Source organism: Pleurodeles waltl, chromosome 1_2, assembly GCF_031143425.1.
Source record: "Pleurodeles waltl isolate 20211129_DDA chromosome 1_2, aPleWal1.hap1.20221129, whole genome shotgun sequence".
Lineage (NCBI taxonomy): Eukaryota > Metazoa > Chordata > Amphibia > Caudata > Salamandridae > Pleurodeles > Pleurodeles waltl.
Genome location: NC_090437.1, coordinates 508,792,955 through 508,813,116, shown reverse-complemented (window position 1 = coordinate 508,813,116; position 20,162 = coordinate 508,792,955). Strand labels below are relative to the sequence as shown.

At 49.4% G+C, this 20,162-nt stretch overlaps 1 protein-coding gene across 5 annotated transcripts in view; it reads right to left on the bottom strand.

Annotated features, from left to right (window-relative positions):
• Positions 1-20,162, bottom strand: part of CENPE (centromere protein E) — a 1,295,748-nt gene that overhangs the window by 130,961 nt on the left and 1,144,625 nt on the right. For all 5 annotated transcript variants that reach the window (XM_069241483.1, XM_069241500.1, XM_069241509.1 and 2 more), the window contains one exon: positions 16,625-16,834. In XM_069241483.1, coding sequence (XP_069097584.1) covers positions 16,625-16,834 — 210 coding nt within the window. The remainder of the gene's footprint in view (positions 1-16,624; positions 16,835-20,162) is intronic.

The following is a 20,162-nucleotide window of genomic DNA, read 5'->3' as shown; positions in this document are numbered from 1 at the left end:
CCGGGGTTTAGTGGGCTCCTGCCCCCCTTGACACTTTCGTGACTCTTGGACTTGGTCCCCTTCCCTTGCAGGTCCTCAGGTCCAGGAATCTGTCTTCAGTGCTTTGCAGTCTGTTGTGGTCTTTGCAAAATCCTTTATCATGAGTTTAGTGTGTTTCTGGGGAAATAGTAGTACTTTACTCCTACTTTTCAGGGTCTTGGGGTGGGGTATCTTGGACACCCTTAGTGTTTTCTTATACTCCCAGCAACCCTCTACACAGTACAGGAGCTGAGGGGTCCATTCGTGGTTCACATTCCACTTTCTTAGTATATGGTTTGAGTTGCCCCTAGGCCTATTGCATTCTATTGTATTCTACAGTGTTTGCACTACTTTCTGTTTTACTTACCCGATTTGGTTTGTTGCGTATATTTTGTGTATTTTACTTACCTGCTAAGGGAGTGTATCCTCAGATATTTTTGCCACCTTGTCACTAAAATAAAGTACCTTTATTTTTAGTAACTTTGAGTATTGTCTTTCTTAGGATATAATACCTATATCATATAAGTGGTATAGTAGGAGCTTTGCATGTCTCCTAGTTCAGCCTTGGCTGCTCTGCTATAGCCACCTATCAGCCTAAGCTGCTAGAACACTATTAATAAGGGATAACTGGACCTGGCACAATGTGTGAGTACCATTGGTAAACACTATAAGCCAGGCCAGCCTCCTACACTGGACCCCTCTTTTAAGTCCCTAGTATATGGTACCTAAGTATACCGGGCATTGGGTTTCTAGGAGATACATATGGGATGCAGCATTTCTTTTGCCACCAATAGGGAGCTCAGACAAATCCCTACACAGGACTGCCATTGCAGCCTGAGTGAAATAACGCACACGTTATTTCATAGCCATTTTCACTTCACTTAAGTCACTTATAAGTCACCTATAGGTCTAACCTTCACTTGCTGAAGGTTAGGTGCAAAGTTACTAAGTGTGAGGGCACCCTTGCATAGCAAAGGTGCCCTCACACAGTTCAGGGCCATTTTCCTGGAATTGTGAATGCGGGGACACCATTACACGCGTGCACTACATACAGGTCAATACCTATATGTAGCTTCACAATGGTAACTCCGAATATGGCCATGTAACAAGTCTAAGACAATGGAATTGTCCCCCCCATTCCAAATCTAGAATTGGGGAGCCATGGACCCCCAGTACTGCCAAATCAGCTCTGAGGCTTGCACTGCAGCTACAACTGCTGCCACCTCTCAGACAGGGTTCTGCCCTCCTGGGGACTGGGCAGCCCAGTCCCAGGAAGACAGAACAAAGCATTTCCTCTGAGAGCAGGGTTTTACACCCTCTCCCCTTGGAAATAGGTGTTACAGGCTGGGGAGGGGTAGCCTCCCCCAGCCTCTGGAAATGCTTTGAAGGGCACAGACGGTGCCCTCCTTGCATAAACCAGTCTACACCGGTTCAGGGACCCCCTTCTCCCCTGCTCTGGCGGGAAACTGGACAAAGGAAAGGGGAATGACCACTCCCCTGTTCATCACCACCCCAGTGGTGGTGACCAGAGCTCCTCCAGTGTGTCCCAGACTTCAGCCAGCTTGCTTTGCAAGGTTTGGGGGCACTCTGGAGAGCTCTGAGTGGCCAGTGCCAGCAGGTGACGTCAGATACCCCTCCCGATAGGTCGTTAGCTGATAAGGTAGCCAATCACCCTCTCAGGGCTGTTTAGGGTCTCTCCTGTGGGTTCTCTTTAGATTCTGCTTAAAGTTTCCTTCAGGAATCCTCTGACCTAGGATCAACCGCAGCCTGCTCCTAGAAACGCTGTAACTGCCACAAAGCAATTTGGAGGAGACCTTGCCTTCCCCGAAAAGGACGGTACCCCTGTGTTTTGAGTCTTGTTCGCCTCCTGAGGCCTCTGTGCACTCTTTGCAAAATTCCTTCGTGCACAGGCTGGCCCAGGTCCCCAGCACTCCACCCTGCAACACTCAACTTGCTGAGTTGTTCTCCGGCTGCGTGGGTCCGTCTTCTGTTCTGCTGCATCAACCGCGTTTTACACCTCCTTTGAACTCGGATCCTGCGGCTTCTGGGGATGCTGGCTGGCATCCTGAGGGCTCTATAAAGTGCTGACAGCCCCCTCTTTCTCCTCACACAGAGTTGAGACCTCCAGGTCCCTCCTGGGTCCAATCAGCGCCGTTTAAATGAAAAACACACTTTTGCCGTAGCCAAGGCTTGTTGGTGCCTTCCAACACAAAATTTCATCTGCAACGATCTTCACGCCGTGGGACATCTTTTGCATGACACATGAACCCGCTGGCATCTTCCTAGGGTGCATTTCTGCAGTCTTCAACTTACCGGGGACTCTTCTCTTGCACCCTCTTCTGGGTTGGCAGGGGCTCCTGTCCTTCCTGCAACTTCTTTCGACTTCTGGTCTTGGTCCCATTCCTTTGCAGGTCTTCAGGTCAACTAATCCAACAGTTGTTCTTTGCAGACTTGGTTAGCTGCAGCAAAATCCACAAAACGAGGTGTCAGAAGCCTCCAGAATCATCTGTGGCGTTCCCCAAGGATCTTCGTTCAGCCCCACACTCAACGTTTACATGGCCCCCTTCGCCAACATCGCACGAACCCACCACGTCAACATAGTTTCCTATGCAGATGACACTCAGCCCATCCTCTCCCTCACGAAAGACCCTACAACTGCAAAGAACAACCTCCACAACGGACTTCCTGCCATCGCCAGCGGGATGGAATCAAGCCACCTCTAGTTAAACACAGACAAGACAGAAATCCTCATCTTTGGCACCAACCCCTCAACTTGGAATGACTCCTGGTTGCCCACCTCCCTAGAAACCGCGCCCTCACCCACCACCCACGCACGTAACCCAGGCTTCATCTTGGACTCCACACTCAGCATGACTCAGCAGGTCAATGCCATCTCCTCTTCCTGCTACAACACTCATGCTCTGCAAAATCTTCAAGTAGATTCCCGTAGAAACCAGGAAAACTGTCACACACGCCCTGGTCAGCAGCCGATTGGACTACGGAAACGCCCTGTATGCAGGAACAACAACCAAACTCCTAACAAAGCTGCAAAGAATCCAGAACGCATCCACCCGCCTCATTCTGGACATCCCACGCCGTGACCACATTTCCCCCCACCTCAGAGACCTTCACTGGCTACCAGTATCAAAGAGGATCACCTTCAAACTCCTCATCCACGCACACAAAGGACCTCCACGACACAGGCCCAGCCTACCTCAACCACAGACTCGCCTTCCACACCCGCAATCTTTGCTCCACCAGCATCGCCCTCGCCTCCATCCCCTGCATCCGCTGCACCACCGCCGGAGGAAGATCCTTCTCTCACCTAGCCGCCAAGACCTGGAACTCCCTACCGTCCACCTTCGCCAGACCCAAGACCTCGACATTCAGGAAACGCCTCAACACATGGCTCTACGACCAGTAGCCACCCCCCCCCCCAGCACCTTGAGACCCTAACGGGTGATTAGTACGCTCTATAAATCCTTGATTGATTGACTGTGTCAGAAGGAAGCTTGCAGTACTTTACTCCTGCTTTTCTGGGCTCTGGGGTGGGGTAATTTACTTACTTTTACTGTATTCTTACTCTCCCAGTGATTCTGCACACACTACACTTGGCTTGGAGGGAGTTTGTGATTCACATTCCACTTTTTTGGTATATGGTTTGTGTTGCCCCTAGACCTATTTTTTCCCCATTGCATTCTATAGGATTTCCTACTGTTTGCATTGTTCTATGACTATTTACTTGTCTAATTTTGGTGTCTAGTGTATTTATTGTGTATAATACTTACCTCCAGCAGGAGTATTGTCTCTAAGATATTTTTGGTACTGTGTCACCCAAATAAATACCTTTATTTTTGGTAACACTGACTATTGTCTTTGTGTATAGGTTCTGTGTAACTATAAGTGGTATTGCATGAGCTTTGCAGGTCTCCTTGTTCAGCCTAAGCTGCTCTGCTATAGCTACCTTTATCAGCCTAAGCTGCCAGAACACTACTACATTTACTAACAAGGGATAACTGGACCTGGTGTAAGGTGTAAGTACCGAAACTACCCACTACAAACCAGGCCAGCCTCCTACAAGTACCACATGGCGGAAGTATTGTCCGTGAACACCTGCACTACCTTTCCCTTGAGAGAGGGAAGAAATACTTTCAACGCAAGCCTGATCACCCAGAGCTCTGGAAGACTGATATGGGGCCCAGACTTTGCCGAAGACCAGAGACCTCTGATATCTGCCTCTCCTATGTGGCCGCCCCAAACCAGAAGTGAAGCATCTGTCACTATATATATAGATCTGGCTGGGGAAGGGAGAGGGATCTGCCGTGGACCCAATGCGGGTTCGAAAGCCACCACTGCTGGTCTTTCGCAGGCCTCTCCTGTAGGAAAATTGTTCCTTGTTGCAGCTACCCACCCACTTTTTGCCTGATATTGATGCTGACTTGACAGAGTGTGCTGGGATCCTGGTAACTAGGCCCCAGCACCAGTGTTCTTTCACTAAAAATGTACCACTGTTAACACAATTGGCACACCCCTGGCACACAGAAAGTCCCTTGTAAAAGGTATCCGTGGCTCCAAGGCCCCTGTGATCAGGGAAGGTCCATAAGGGCTGCAGCATGCGTTGGTCCACCCAAAGGGACCCGTCACCTAACACATGCACACTGACATTGCAGATTGTGTGTGTTGGTGGGGAGAAAAATGCAAAGTTGACATGGCATCCCCCTCAGGATGCCATGCACATAAAATACTGCCTATGGTAAGGGTAAGTCACCCCTCTAGCAGGCCTTAATGCTCTAAGGCAGGGTACACTATGACACAGGTGAGGGCATGGCTGCATGAACAATATGCCCCTACAGTGTCTAAGTCTATTCTTAGACATTCTTAGTGTGACCATATTAAGTATATGGTCTGGAAGTTTGTCAAAACGAACTCCACAGCTCCATAATGGCTACACTGAATACTGGGAAGGTTGATATCAAACTTCTCAGAATAATAAACCCACACTGCTGCCAATGTTGGATTTATTGAAAAATGCACACAGAGTGCATCTTAGAGATGCCCCCTGTATTTTACCCAATCGTTCAGTGCAGGACTGACTGGTCTGTGCCAGCCTGCCACAGACTAGTTTCTGACCCCCTGGGGCGAGAACCTTTGTGCTCTCGGAGCCTAGAAACAAAGACTGCACTGGGTGGAGGTGATTCACACCTCCCCCCTGCAGGAACTGTAACACCTAGCAGTGAGCCTCAAAGGTTCAGGCTTCGTATTACAATGCCCCAGGGCACTCCAGCTAGTGGAGATGCCCGTCCCCCGGACACAGCCCCCACTTTTGGCGGCAAGTAAGGGACGATAATGAGAAAAACAAGGAGTTGTCACCACCTCAGCTAGGCCCACCCCTATGGTGACCAGTGCTGAAGTAACCCCCATCCCATTGGAAAATCCTCCATCTTATTTTGGAGGATTTAGCCCAATAGGATTAGGGATGTGACCCCCTCCCCAAAAGGAGGGAGCACAAGTTGAGTGTAGCAACCTTTAAGGACAGTAGCCATTGGCTACTTCCCCCCAGACCTAACACACCCATATATTCAGTATTTAGGGGTGACCCTGAACCCAGGAAATCAGATTCCTGATGACCTGAACAAGAAGAAGGACTGATGACCTGAAACCCCGCAGAGAAGTCAGACGACAATTGATTTGACCCTAGCCCTACCGGCCTGTTTCCAGACTCAAACAGCCTGCAACAGTGACGCATCCAGTGGGACCAGCGACCTCTGCCGACTCAGAGGACTGCCCTGCAACCCAAAGGACCAAGTAACTCCCGTAGACAGTGGCTCTGTTAAAAAAAAAAAAAAAACATCTTTAAAAGGGACTCCAGCCTCATTCCTGAAGCGCGAGTCCCCAACATTCTGCCCCGACGCCCCCGTCCAGAGAAACCAACACTGCAGCGAGGACCCCCACGCGACTCCAATGGCATGTCCACCCCAAGAGGATCTCCCTGCAGCCCCATGGCGATGCCTGCAGAAAGAATACAGAGGATCCCCCTGACCGCGATCGCCCAGTAACAAAGAAACCGACACCTGGAAGAAACACTGCACCCGCAGCCCCCAGGCCCGAGAGGAACCAGCTATCAGTGCAGGAGTGACCAGCAGGCGACCCTCCTCTTTGCCCAGTCGGTGGCTGGCTGGAGAAGCCCCCCTGTGCCCTGCCTGAATCGCCAGAATGACCCCTGGGTCCCTTCATTCAAACCAATATAAAACCAGACATGTACTTTGCACAATGCACCCGGCCACCTCTGTGCCGCTGAGGGTGTATTTTGTGTGCCTGTCTGGGACCCCCACATTGCTCCACAAAACCCCCTTGGTCTGCTCCCCAAGGACGCAGGTACTTACCTGCTAGCAGATTAGAACCAGAGCACCCCTAGTCTCCACAGGCACCTATGTTATTTGGGCCCCTCTTTGACCTCTGCATCGGACTGGCCCTGTGTTGCTGGTGCTGGGGTTAACTTGAATCCCCAACGGTGGGCTGTCTATGCCCGGAGACTGAACTTGTAAGTGCTTTACTTACCTGCTAACCTAACTTGTACTTACCTCCCCTAGGAACTGTTGAATTTTGCACTGTGTCCACTTTTAAAATAGCTTATTGCCATTTGCTACAAAAACTGGGTACATTACTGTTTTACTTAAAAGATTGATACTAACCTATGCCAAGTATGTAGGAGGCTGGCCTAGTTTGTAGTGGGTACCTTGGGTATTTACACCTTAGACCTGGTCCAGTTATCCCTTATTAGTGAAATGTAGTAGTGTTCTAGCAGCTTAGGCTGAACTAGGAGACATGCAAAACTCCTACAATACCACTTATAGTTACAGAGTACTTATGCGCAAGTAAAGACAACAGTCAGTGTTACCAAAAATAAAGGTAGTTTCTTTGGGTGACAAGGGCTAAGTATTATACATAATATATACACTAGACACTAAAATAAGAGTAATTAGACATAGGATAGTGCAAACAATAGGAAATGCTATAGAATGCAAAGGGAGAAAATAGGTCTTGGGGCAACACAAACCATATACTAAGAAAGTGGAATGCGAATCACGAATTCCCCCCAGACAAGTGTAATGTTTAGAGAATCGCTGGGAGAGTAGGAACACAGCAATGGTAAGTAAAATACCCCACAGACCAAAAAAACAGGAATAAAGTACTGCAAGTTTCCATAGGACGCACTACAAGCTGTGATTAGAGTTGCTGCAAGAACCAAGCAAGACTGCAAACAACAAAAGGTGGATTGCTGGACCTGAAGACCTGCAAAGGAAGGAGACCAAGTCCAAAAGTCGAAAGAAGTTCCAGGAAGGACAGGAGCCCCTGCCAACCCAGAAGAGGGGGCAAAAGAAGGGTCCCCGGTTGGATGAAGACTGCAGAAATGCACCCAAGGAAGAGGTCAGCGGGTTCCTGTGTGATGCACTGGATGTCCCACGAAGAGAAGTTGGATGCAGGCAAGATTTGGCACTGGATTCTTCCAACAAGCCTTGGTTCCGGCAAAGTCGCATTTTCGCATCAAGTTGGTACTATCTGGACCCAGGAGGGACCTGGGGTTCTCAACTCTGTGCGAGGAGGAAGACGGGGGCTCTCAGCACTTTAGAGAGCCCTCAGAACACCAGATAGCACCCAAGGGAGTCCCTGGACACGGGGCCAAAGGAGGTGCAAAACGCGGTTGGTGCAGCACTGCAAAGGAAGATTCCCACGCCACCGGAGATCAACTCAGGGAGTTGAGCATCGCAGGATGGAGTGCTGGGGACCTGGGCCAGGCTGTGTATGAAGTAATTTTCGAAAGAGTGCACTGAGGCCTCAGGAGGTGAAGAAGATGCAGTACACAGGGGCACTGTCATTCTTAGGGAAGGCAAGGTCTTACCTCCTCCAAATTGGGACAGCAGGACCTCAGGACAGTCTGTGTCGATGGGGTCCACCATCTGTGTTCCAAGGAGCACGCTTGTCGCCAGGAGAGGAGTCCAAGAGAACCGGTCGTCGACTTAGAAGGTGCTTACTTGAGCAGGGGAGTGACTGTCACTCCACATGAGATTTCTTCGGTCCTTCTGGTGCAGGGTGGAGACAGGGAGTCCCCAGAGCATGCACACCGTGGAAACTGTTGCAGTTGCTGGCTGGAGCTGAAGTTGGAGAGGAAAAGTAGCCCTTCTGGACACTTTGTTGCAGTTACAACGGTTCATGGAGCAGGCTACGGTTGATCCGAGGTCAGAGGATGAAGTAGTAGTTGCAGAGGATTCCTGCTGGAAACTTGCAAGTAGAATCTGAAGAGAACCCACAAGAGACTGTAAATAGCCCTGAGAGGGGGATTGGCTACCTTATCAGGTATGGACCTATGAGGAGGGGTCTCTGACGTCACCTGCTGACACTGGCCACTCTGAGCCACCAGTGCCCCCACACCTTGCAAAGCAAGATGACTGAAGCCTGGGACACACTGGAGGAGTTCTGGGCACCACCCTTAGGATGGTGATGGACAGGGGAGTGGTCACCCCCCTTTCCTTTGTCCACTTTCCCACCAGAGTAGGGGAGAAAGGGTCCCTGAACCAGTGTAGACTGGCTTATGCAGGGAGGGCACCATCTGTGCCCTTCAAAGCATTTACCGAGGTTGGGAGAGGCTACTCCTCCCCAGCCTGTAACACCTATTTCCAAAGAGAGAGGGTGTAACACCCTGCTCCCAAAGGAAATGCTTTGTTCTGCCTTCCTGGGACTGAGCTGCTCAGTCCTCAGGAGGGCAGAACCCCATCTGTAAGTTGGCAGCAGCCGTAGCTGCATTGCAAGCCTCAGAGAGCTGGTTTGCAGTACTGGGGGTCCATGCTGGAGCCCCCAGGATGCATGGAATTGGCTCCCCAATACCAGATTTGGAATGGGGGGACAATTCCATGATCTTAGACACCTTACATGGCCATATTCAGAGTTACCATTGTGAAGCTACATATAGGTATTGACCTATATGTAGTGCACACGTGTAATGGTGTCCCTGCACTCACAAAGTCCAGGGAAATGGCCCTGAACTATGTGGGGGCACCTTGGCTAATGCCAGGGTGCCCTCACACTAAGTAACTTGGCACCAAACCTTCACTAAGAGAAGGTTAGACGTATAGGTGACTTATAAGTTACTTAAGTGCAGTGAAAATGGCTGTGAAATAACGTGTGCGTTATTTCACTCAGGCTGCAATAGCAGTCCTGTGTAAAGGTTTGTATGAGCTCCCTATGGGTGGCAAAAGAAATGCTGCCTGCCATAGGGATCTCCTGGAACCCCAATACCCTGGGTATCTAGGTACCATATACTAGGGAATTATAAGTGTGTTCCAGTATGCAAATAGAAATTGGCAAAAGTGGTCACTAGTCTACAGTGACTGGCAGAGAGAGAATGAGCACTGAGGTTCTGATTAGCAGAGCCTCAGTGACACAGTTAGGCAATACACAAGCATACACATTTAGGCCACAACTATGAGCACTGGGGTCCTGGCTAGCAGGGTCCCAGTGAGACAGGCAAAACACACCGACAAATAGGGTTTTCACTATGAGCACTGGGGTTCCGGCTAGCAGGATCCCAGTGTCACAGTGAAAACACACTGAGGCCCTCATTCTGACCTTGGCGGTCTTTTCGCAAGACCGCCGAGTTACCACCGCGGTAAAGACCGCCGACCGCGGCGGTATGCCGCTGCGCGTATTCCGACCGCTGGGAGCGTTCTGCCGGAAAACCGCCAGCAGCCACACTGGCGGTCGGCGGGAAAGTGGAGACTGGTCAACCTCCACCGCCACGCCAGCAGAACACCGCCCCCAGAATTACGACCCACATTTCTGTGTGACGGTCTTCTGTTGGCGGTCACGTCCCTATGGCTCCCGTCGCCTCCCGGAGGACCAACGCACAAGGTAAGTTGATCGTCCGTGAGGGGAGGGGGTGGGGGGGTGTTGTGTGATGTGTGCGTGCATGGGGGTGTGTAGAGGGGGTGTGTGAGTGCGTGCATGCGGGCGGGGGGTGCTGCTGTGCCTATGGGCAATGTGTGTAGTTCGGCGGGTGCGCATGTTGGCATGTATGTGTGCGGGTATGTGCCCCCGTTGTGTATGTGTGTGTGTAGGGGGTGTGCATATGTGCATGTTGGGGGTGCGTGCATGTCGGGGTGCGTGTATGTGCATGTCGGGGTGGGGGGGGGCAGGGGGTTCGTACCACCTCTGGGGGGGTGGAGGGTGTGGGGGGAGGACTCGTGGGGGGTAGTGGGGGGTGGGGGAGACCCCTATCAGTGCCAGGGAAGGAATTCCCTGGCCCCGATAGTGCCTACCGCCATGGTTCGCATGGCGGTTCCCGACCGCCAAAAACCGCGGCGGTAAGCAGGGTCATGATACGGTTGGCGGTCTTGGGTCGACCGCCGGGCCGGAGTGCGCAAACTCCAGCCCGTCGGTCATGACCGCCGTGGCGGTCGGAGTGGGAAAGTGGCGGTCGATCGCGGCGGTGACCGCCGCGGTCAGAATGCCATTTTTTGGACCGCCGGTCTGTTCGCGGTCCGACCGCCGCCTCTCCGCCGACCGCCAAGGTCAGAATGAGGGCCTGACACACAATCACAAGCAGGCCAAAAGTGGGGATAACAATGCTATGAAAGAGGCTACCTTCTCACATCATTTATAAATATTAATTGCCTTATTGGCAACATATGATACATGTGAGTGTTTAAGTGGACGGGGACGGGAGTGCGTGTTTGTGTGAGTGAATGGGGAGAGCGGGTGAGTGTGTGTATGTGGTACAGGGTGGCAAGGGGTGTGTATGAAGGTATGTATGTGAGTGCCCCACTGTGAATTACTCACAGGGTAATCAATCACCAGGGACCCAGGAAGTCTATCATCTCTGTTACAGGCCGTAATTTGTAATAAGGATTGTGAAGCATAAAATTAACGCTACTATATTGTTACTAGACTCAGTTGTGCTGGCGGTCCATGCATGTATGCGTGTGCATGTGTAAGTGGACGGGAAGGAGAAAAGTGTTTGTATAAATGGATGGGGAGTGACCCCCCCCCCGTGTCCAGCTCCTCCCCTTGCGAAGTGCACAGAGCTCTGCCAGGTGGCCACTCGATTCTGCCATCTTGGAAATAAGGAGAGCAAAGGCCCCTGGGACCATATGACTGCTTAGTCAAGCTAGCCAACCCCCCTCAAATTAGGAGGGTAACAGGTCACTGCACAAGCTGTCCAAACCCTCTTCCTGGGTTGCCAAGGGGCTCCCCTAAGGGTGGGACCCCAGATGCACCTGCAAGACTTCCAGATCAGTCTACAAGTCTCCTCTGCAAAACGCATCTGCAACCTGGACACTGGAACAGTTGCTGTTCTTCGCTGGAACAAAGAGCAAGACTGTATCCAATAGGAGGGCTTCGACTGAAACTTTGTTTCCAAGTTCTGCAAGACTTCGGCAACCCCCGTGGCTGTGCATCCTCCAGAGTCACAAGAACTCTGCCGGCACTCAGGAAAGCAAGAAGGAATTTCCCTTGGATTGAAGGAGTCACTCTCCTGCATCAGCAGGCACCTCAATGACAACCGGTTTGTGGATCCTGCTGTCCCACAGACTCTTCAAGGCTTTACAACACACGTGGCGGCTCTGTGGCTCTCCAGAGGTCTGACCTATCGTTCTTGCAACTGGTAAGTTGGTGGTCCCTCGCTGGAGCTGCCTAGCCGGGACCCTTGTCGTTGCAAATGCTTGTTGGATTTTCAAACTGGAGACCACCTAGCTCCAAAAAGTCCCAGCCTCCAGCACCTCACAGCTCCAAGAACGACATCTTTTCTGCAACTCCTGCGATGTGGGACAGGAGGACTCTCAGGATCCAGGGGACCTGAAAGGGCAGCAGAGAAAGCTGGTAGGGTGCTTAAGATGTGGTGCACAGTCTCCTATAATGCCTCCATCTGGAGGAGCATCACCAAAGGACCTGGAAATATGGGGTGCATCAGGACCAACTACAGAATAGGATTCTCCTCAGTAGTAGATCGAAAGTGAGACGGAGGGGCAGATTGGCATCACAGACAGAGTGACAAGGCTCACTTGGACCTCTTGTACTTCTATTTAGATCAGTACTTACCGAAGTCTACGCTTGAGACAACAACCTGTTGAGAGACAGGCTCTGAGAGCGAGAACATGTCTGTGACCTCTAATTTGAGATAAGTTCTTACTGTGCTCAGCGATGTACAGCTTGGCTTTGCTTTCCCGGATCTCCTTCAAGTGCATCAGGACACACTCCTCACACAACTGCCAGTCATGGCCCAAACTCCCGAAACACACCTTGTGGGGATCAGTCACTGAGATTTGTTTGCCCCTGTCCCCACAAGGCTAAAACCATGTAGGTTTAAGAAGGGTTATGTTCCTTTGCACACTGGAAATAAATGTTTTGAGGAGTAAACATTCTTTAACTGATAATTAACAGTTAGGAGGATACCTCCGGATCCATGTAGAATGGTACGGAAGGAAAGGAACTAATGCCAGCATGGTTGAGGGCCACTTATATGAGGTTCCAGCAGTCACTTTCGGGACAGAGCGGGTGTAGGAGGCTGGACTGGCTTGTAGTGAGTACCAAGGGGTACTTGCACCTTGCACCAGGCCCAGTTATCCCTTATTAGTATATAGGGTGTCTAGCAGCTTAGGCTGATAGATAATGGTAGCTTAGCAGAGCAGCTTAGGCTGAAATAGGAGACGTGTGAAGCTACTACAGTACCACAAGTGTCACTTGCACAATATCATAAAAAAACACAATACACAGTTATACTAAAAATAAAGGTACTTTATTTTTATGACAATATGCCAAAGTATCTTAGAGTGTACCCTCAGTGAGAGGATAGGAAATATACACAAGATATATATACACAATAGCAACAATATGCAGTATAGTCTTAGAAAACAGTGCAAACAATGTATAGTTACAATAGGATGCAATGGGGACACATAGGGATAGGGGCAACACAAACCATATACTCCAAAAGTGGAATGCGAACCACGAATGGACCCCAAACCTATGTGACCTTGTAGAGGGTCGCTGGGACTATTAGAAAATAGTGAGAGTTAGAAAAATAACCCTCCCCAAGACCCTGAAAAGTGAGTGCAAAGTGCACTAAAGTTCCCCAGAAGACAAAGAAGTCGTGATAGAGGAATAATGCAGGAAAGACACAAACCAACAATGCAACAACGATGGATTTCCAATCTAGGGTACCTGTGGAACAAGGGGACCAAGTCCAAAAGTCACAAGCAAGTCGGAGATGGGCATATGCCCAGGAAATGCTAGCTGTGGGTGCAAAGAAGCTTCTACTAGACAGAAGAAGCTGAGGTTTCTGCAGGAACGAAAAGGGCTAGAGACTTCCCCTTTGGTGGACGGATCCCTCTCGCCGTGGAGAGTCGTGCAGAAGTGTTTTCCCGCCGAAAGAACGCCAACAAGCCTTGCTAGCTGCAAATTGTGCGGTTAGCGTTTTTGGACGCTGCTGTGGCCCAGGAGGGACCAGGAGGTCGCAAATTGGACCAGGAGAGAGAGGGGACGTCGAGCAAGACAAGGAGCCCTCTCAGCAGCAGGTAGCACCCAGAGAAGTGCCAGAAACAGGCACTACGAGGATGCGTGAAACGGTGCTCACCCGAAGTTACACAAAGGAGTCCCACGTCGCCAGAGACCAACTTAGAAAGTCATGCAATGCAGGTTAGAGTGCCGTGGACCCAGGCTTGGCTGTGCACGAAGGATTTCCGCCGGAAGTGCACAGGGGCCGGAGTAGCTGCAAAAGTTGCGGTTCCCAGCAATGCAGTCTAGCGAGGTGAGGCAAGGACTTACCTCCACCAAACTTGGACTGAAGAGTCACTGGACTGTGGGAGTCACTTGGACAGAGTTGCTGGATTCGAGGGACCTCGCTCGTCGTGCTGAGAGGAGACCCAAGGGACCGGTAATGCAGCTTTTTGGTGCCTGCGGTTGCAGGGGGAAGATTCCGTCGACCTACAGGAGATTACTTCGGAGCTTCTAGTGCAGAGAGGAGGCAGACTACCCCCACAGCATGCACCACCAGGAAAACAGTCGAGAAGGCGGCAGGATCAGCGTTACAGAGTTGCAGTAGTCGTCTTTGCTACTTTGTTGCAGTGTTGCAGGCTTCCAGCGCGGTCAGCAGTCGATTCCTTGGCAGAAGGTGAAGAGAGAGATGCAGAGGAACTCGGATGAGCTCTTACATTCGTTATCTAAAGTTTCCCCAGAGACAGAGACCCTAAATAGCCAGAAAAGAGGGTTTGGCTACCTAGGAGAGAGGATAGGCTAGCAACACCTGAAGGAGCCTATCACAAGGAGTCTCTGACGTCACCTGGTGGCACTGGCCACTCAGAGCAGTCCAGTGTGCCAGCAGCACCTCTGTTTCCAAGATGGCAGAGGTCTGGAGCACACTGGAGGAGCTCTGGACACCTTCCAGGGGAGGTGCAGGTCAGGGGAGTGGTCACTCCCCTTTCCTTTGTCCAGTTTCGCGCCAGAGCAGGGCTAAGGGGTCCCCTGAACCGGTGTAGACTGGCTTATGCAGAATTGGGCACATCTGTGCCCAAGAAAGCATTTCCAGAGGCTGGGGGAAGCTACTCCTCCCCTGCCTTCACACCATTTTCCAAAGGGAGAGGGTGTAACACCCTCTCTCAGAGGAAGTCCTTTGTTCTGCCATCCTGGGACAAGCCTGGCTTGACCCCAGGAGGGCAGAAACCTGTCTGAGGGGTTGGCAGCAGCAGCAGCTGCAGTGAAACCCCAGAAAAGGCAGTTTGGCAGTACCAGGGTCTGTGCTACAGACCACTGGGATCATGGGATTGTGCGAACTATGCCAGGATGGTATAGAGGGGGCAATTCCATGATCATAGACATGTTACATGGCCATATTCGGAGTTACCATTGTGAAGCTACATATAGGTAGTGACATATATGTTGTGCACGCGTGTAATGGTGTCCCCGCACTCACAAAGTCCGGGGAATTGGCCCTGAACAATGTGGGGGCACCTTGGCTAGTGCCAGGGTGCCCTCACATTAAGTAACTTTGCACCTAATCTTTACCAGGTAAAGGTTAGACATATAGGTGACTTATAAGTTACTTAAGTGCAGTGTAAAATGGCTGTGAAATAACGTGGACGTTATTTCACTCAGGCTGCAGTGGCAGGCCTGTGTAAGAATTGTCAGAGCTCCCTATGGGTGGCAAAAGAAATGCTGCAGCCCATAGGGATCTCCTGGAACCCCAATACCCTGGGTACCTCAGTACCATATACTAGGGAATTATAAGGGTGTTCCAGTAAGCCAATGTAAATTGGTAAAATTGGTCACTAGCCTGTTAGTGACAATTTAGAAAGAAATGAGAGAGCATAACCACTGAGGTTCTGATTAGCAGAGCCTCAGTGAGACAGTTAGGCACCACACAGGGAACACATACATATAGGCCACAAACTTATGAGCACTGGGGTCCTGACTAGCAGGGTCCCAGTGACACATAACAAACATACTGAAAACATAGGGTTTTTACTATGAGCACTGGGCCCTGGCTAGCAGGATCCCAGTGAGACAGTGAAAACACTCTGACATACACTCACAAACAGGCCAAAAGTGGGGGTAACAAGGCTAGAAAGAGGCTACTTTCTCACAGTGGGGTTGACCCAGAGCCGCACAACGCGTACTACTGGCACTCAGGGTCTATTGCTAAAAAAGAATCCTTCTGATCCAGTCTGGCACTATCGAATACTCTGAAGTTGAGGATTCTGCAGTTAGAAGTATCCCTCAGAAAATCTGTGACACAAAAGAAAAAGTAAAAAAAAAATCCTAGAAAAGGACCTGTTGACATCGAGACAAAACAGAAAAGAAAGTTCCTCTGTCATTGGGAACATAAATGAGCAAAGAAAAAAAAAAAAAAAAAAGAATCAACAGGCAGTCCCACTGCAGACATATCAGGCCCAGAATGTTCCCACATGTGTATTGATGGGTGAACACTTTTCCAAAACAGAACAGCATGGAACTGGAGTGAGTAAAGAGATTTATATAGCAGGGGTCAAAGAAAATGCAACAAGTGACCAATACTATAACTGCAAAATCTTTGGAGCGTAGCCACATCAAAAACACCAACCTCTTTATTTAGTGGTTTACATGGTGCACGTTATGCGTAAAACCGATAATTCATTTGGTTAAGGATTATTTCAAAGTAGGCAGGCGCATTTACAGTTTTGACAAACAATTTGTGAACACTTTTAAGTGTCATGTTAAGTGTATCGGGAATGATGTCCTTGATGCACAGGTCATTTCAATGAGTGCCGTGTAATCGAGTTTTATAATGATTTATACAACTGTTATAGGGCTTATATAAATCCATCTAATACTTTCGGTCTACCGTAATATTTTCATATTTCCTTTAGGTTTTGCAGGTATATGCGATACTTGCTTCTTCATTTCTCACCATCCCAGGGCCTGGTCTGTACGTTAAATAACACAAAACGAAAAATATCAAAACTGTAACTTAATGTTCCGTAGATCAATGTTTCATTTTACAAAAACGCCATCCAAGTATACAGAGAACATATCTTACACGCAAACAAACAAGTTCTCAAGAGTACAAATGAGTTTAGTATACCTTTAGCTTTTCATTTTGAAGTAGAATAAACTGCACAAGACGCTTATTTTCCTCTTGTAGTCCTGCATTAATTTTGACAGCATCAGAACTGGTTTCACTGAATGAATGAAGCCATTCCATGAATTCTTTTCTAGCATTTAGTTCCTGTTGTAGATCCGGCAAAACACTTTCGATACCTTTTTCAATTTCGGACAAATCCATCTCAAGTTGCTATGTTGTAAGGATAAAGCAATAATAATAACAATAAAAATCAAGGAAACCATGCACAAATTAATTAATTTATCACAAGAAATGCAGAGCAATGCCTGTTTACATTCAGTAACCATAAGTAATTTAGTCGATCGATAGAACGCTACCATGGGAAGCAGTCCCAAAGAACCCATTTTAAGAAAACACAACCAGTTTGTTTTCTACTGCAGGGGGGAAAGAAAAAAAAAACATACAATATATAACAATAAAATTAAGTCTGGTCACACGTTTCAATACCAGAAAACGGCACGCCATATCTTCTTTGGTGAATATGGCCGAGTTCAGCCAAAACTCGTTATGGCGATAAACTGAATAAAATCATTTTTGGAGAAAAATTTGGCATGCTGGTATCCGGTACTGATTGTAACCTGTGACCAGACTTGTGGCGTTATGCAGGCAGCCGATTCCGCTGTACCAGTGCCCCCCCCCTCGGTCTCGGTCAGGTCAACGCAGCAGCAGGCCCTTTGTTTGGGATATATATATGATATATACATACACACACACACACACACACACATTTTATATATATATATATATATATATATATATATATATATATATATATATATATATATATATATATATATATATATATATATATATAAATATACACACACATACATATAAGGCCTAGCTCTGGAAAACGTTTTTTTTTTTTTTTTTTTACTTATATAGAAAACCAACTTAAACTACACAGACTTAAAACCTTAGAAATTCTAAAGTTAGTTATAACTTTCCTGTTATAACAGTTCTCACGCACCACTGCAAAAATTACAGTAACTTGCTCACCTCCCTGCAGTGTTGTGAACTCTCTAGTCATATTACATTCACAATAACAACTAGCATAAAAAATGCCCCCGCGGTATGGGGGGCCCCTGAGCTCCGCGGGGACTTCTCAGCACAGCACCTGAGTGAGACCTGGGTGGGGGGTCCATGATGTGAGAAAGTAGCCTCTTTTTAGCATGGGTACTCCCACTTTTGGCCGGTTTGTGAGCATGTCTCAGTGTGTTTTAACTGTGTCACTGGGATCCTGCTAGCCAGAACCCCAGTGCTCATAGTTTGTGGCCTTATGTGTATGCCTATGTAGTGCCTGTGTCACTGAGGCTCTGCTAATCAGAACCTCAGAGCTTATGTCCTCTCTGCTTTTAAAATTGTCACTGTAGGCCAGTGGCTTCATTTACCAATTTCAATTGGCATACTGGACCTCCCTTATAAGTCCCTAGTATATGGTACCTAGGCACCCCATGGCACTGGGGTTCCAGGGGATCCATATGGGCTGCAGCATTTCTTTAGCCATCCATAGGGAGCTCAGACAAACCCTTACACAGGACTGCCAATGTAGCATGTGTGAAATAGTGCACATACTATTACACAGCCATTTTCACTGCACTAAAGTAACATATGTCCACTGTATGTCTAACCTTCACTTGCAGAAGGTTAGGTGCAAAGTTACTAAGTGTGAGGGCACCCTTGCACTAGCAAAGGTGCCCCCACATAGTCCAGGACCATTTTCCCAGACTTTGTGAGTGCAGGGAAACCATTACACGTGTGCACTACATATAGGTCAAAAACTATATGTAGCTTCACAATGGGAACTCCGAATATGGCCATGTAACACATCTAAGATCATGGAATTGTCCCCCATGCCAAATCTGGTATTGGGGAGCCAATTCCATGCATCCTGGGGGCTCCATCATAGACCCTCAGTACTCCCAAACCAGCTCACTGAGGCTTGCACTGCAGCTACAGCTGCTGCCACCTCACAGACAGGGTTCTGCCCTCCTGGGGTCTGGCCAGCCCAGTCCCAGGAAGGCAGAACAAAGCATTTTCTCTGAGGGCAGGGTGTTACACCCTTCTCCCTTTGGAACAGGTGTTACAGGCTGGGGAGTGGTAGCCTCCCCCAGCCTCTGGAAATGCTTTGAAGGGCACAGATGGTGCCCTCCTTGCATAAACCATTCTACACCAGTTCAGGGACCCCTTCTCCCCTGCTCTGGCGCAAAACTGGACAAAGAAAAGGGGAGTGACCGCTCCCCTTGTCCATCACAACCCCAGGGGTGGTGCCCAGAGCTCCTCCAGTGTGCCCCAGACTTCAGCCATTTGCTTTGCAAGGTATGGGGACACTCTGGAGGACTCTGAGTGGCCAGTGCCAGCAGGTGACGTCAGATACCCCTTCTGATAGGTCCATACCTGATAAGGTAGCCAATCCCACTTTCAGGGTTATTTAGGGTCTGTCCTGTGGGGTCTCTTCAGATTCTGCTTGCAAGTTTCCTTCAGGAATCCTCTGCAACAACTTCAGACTCTTCTGACCTCGGATCAACCACAGAATGCTCCAAGAAACGCTGTAACTGCAACTAAGTGTCTACAAGAGACACTTTTCTTCAGCAACCTCAGCTCCAAGTCAGCAACAGTTTCCACAGTGTGCACACTCTGGGGACTCCCTGTCTTCATCCTGGACCAGAAGGACCAAAGAAATCTCCCGTGGAGTGACTGAGTCACTCCCCTGCTCCAAGCAGGCATCTTCCAAGACGACGACCAGTACCCCGGGACTCCTCTTACAGCGACAAGTGTGCTCCTAAGGACACAGAGGGTGGACTTCATTGACAGACTGTCCTGAGGTCCTGCTGACCCAATTTGGAAGAGGTAAGACCTTGCCTTCCCAGAGAGCGATGGTACCCCTGTGTACTGCGTCTTCTTCGCCTCCTGAGGCCTCTGTGCACTCTTTGCAAAATTCCTTCGTGCACAGCCCGACCCAGGTCCCCAACACTCCATCCTGCGATGCTCAACTCGCTGAGTTGTTCTCTGGTGGCATGGGACTTTCTTTTGTTGTGCTGCATCAACCACGTTTTGCACCTCCTTTGAACCCAAATGCTGCGACTCCTGGGGGTGCTGACTGGCATCCTGAGGGCTCTCTACAGTGCTGAGAGCCCCCTCTTCCTCCTCACACAGAGGAGAGGCCCCCAGGTCCCTCCTGGGTCCATCCAGCGCTATTTTGATGCAAAATTTACTTTTGTTGTAGCCAAGGCTTGTTGGCGCTGTCCAACAAGAAATCTCATCTGCAACGATCTTCACGCCGTGGGACATCTTTTGCATCACACAGGAACCCGCTGGCATCTTCCTAGGGTGCATTCCTGCAGTCTTCGACTAACCGGGGACTCTTCTCTTGCACCCTCTTCTGGGTTGGCAGGGGCTCCTGTCCTTCCTGGAACTTCTTTCGACTTCTGGACTTGGTCCCCTTCCTTTGCAGGTCTTCAGGTCCAATAATCCAGCAGTTGTTCTTTGCAGACTTGGT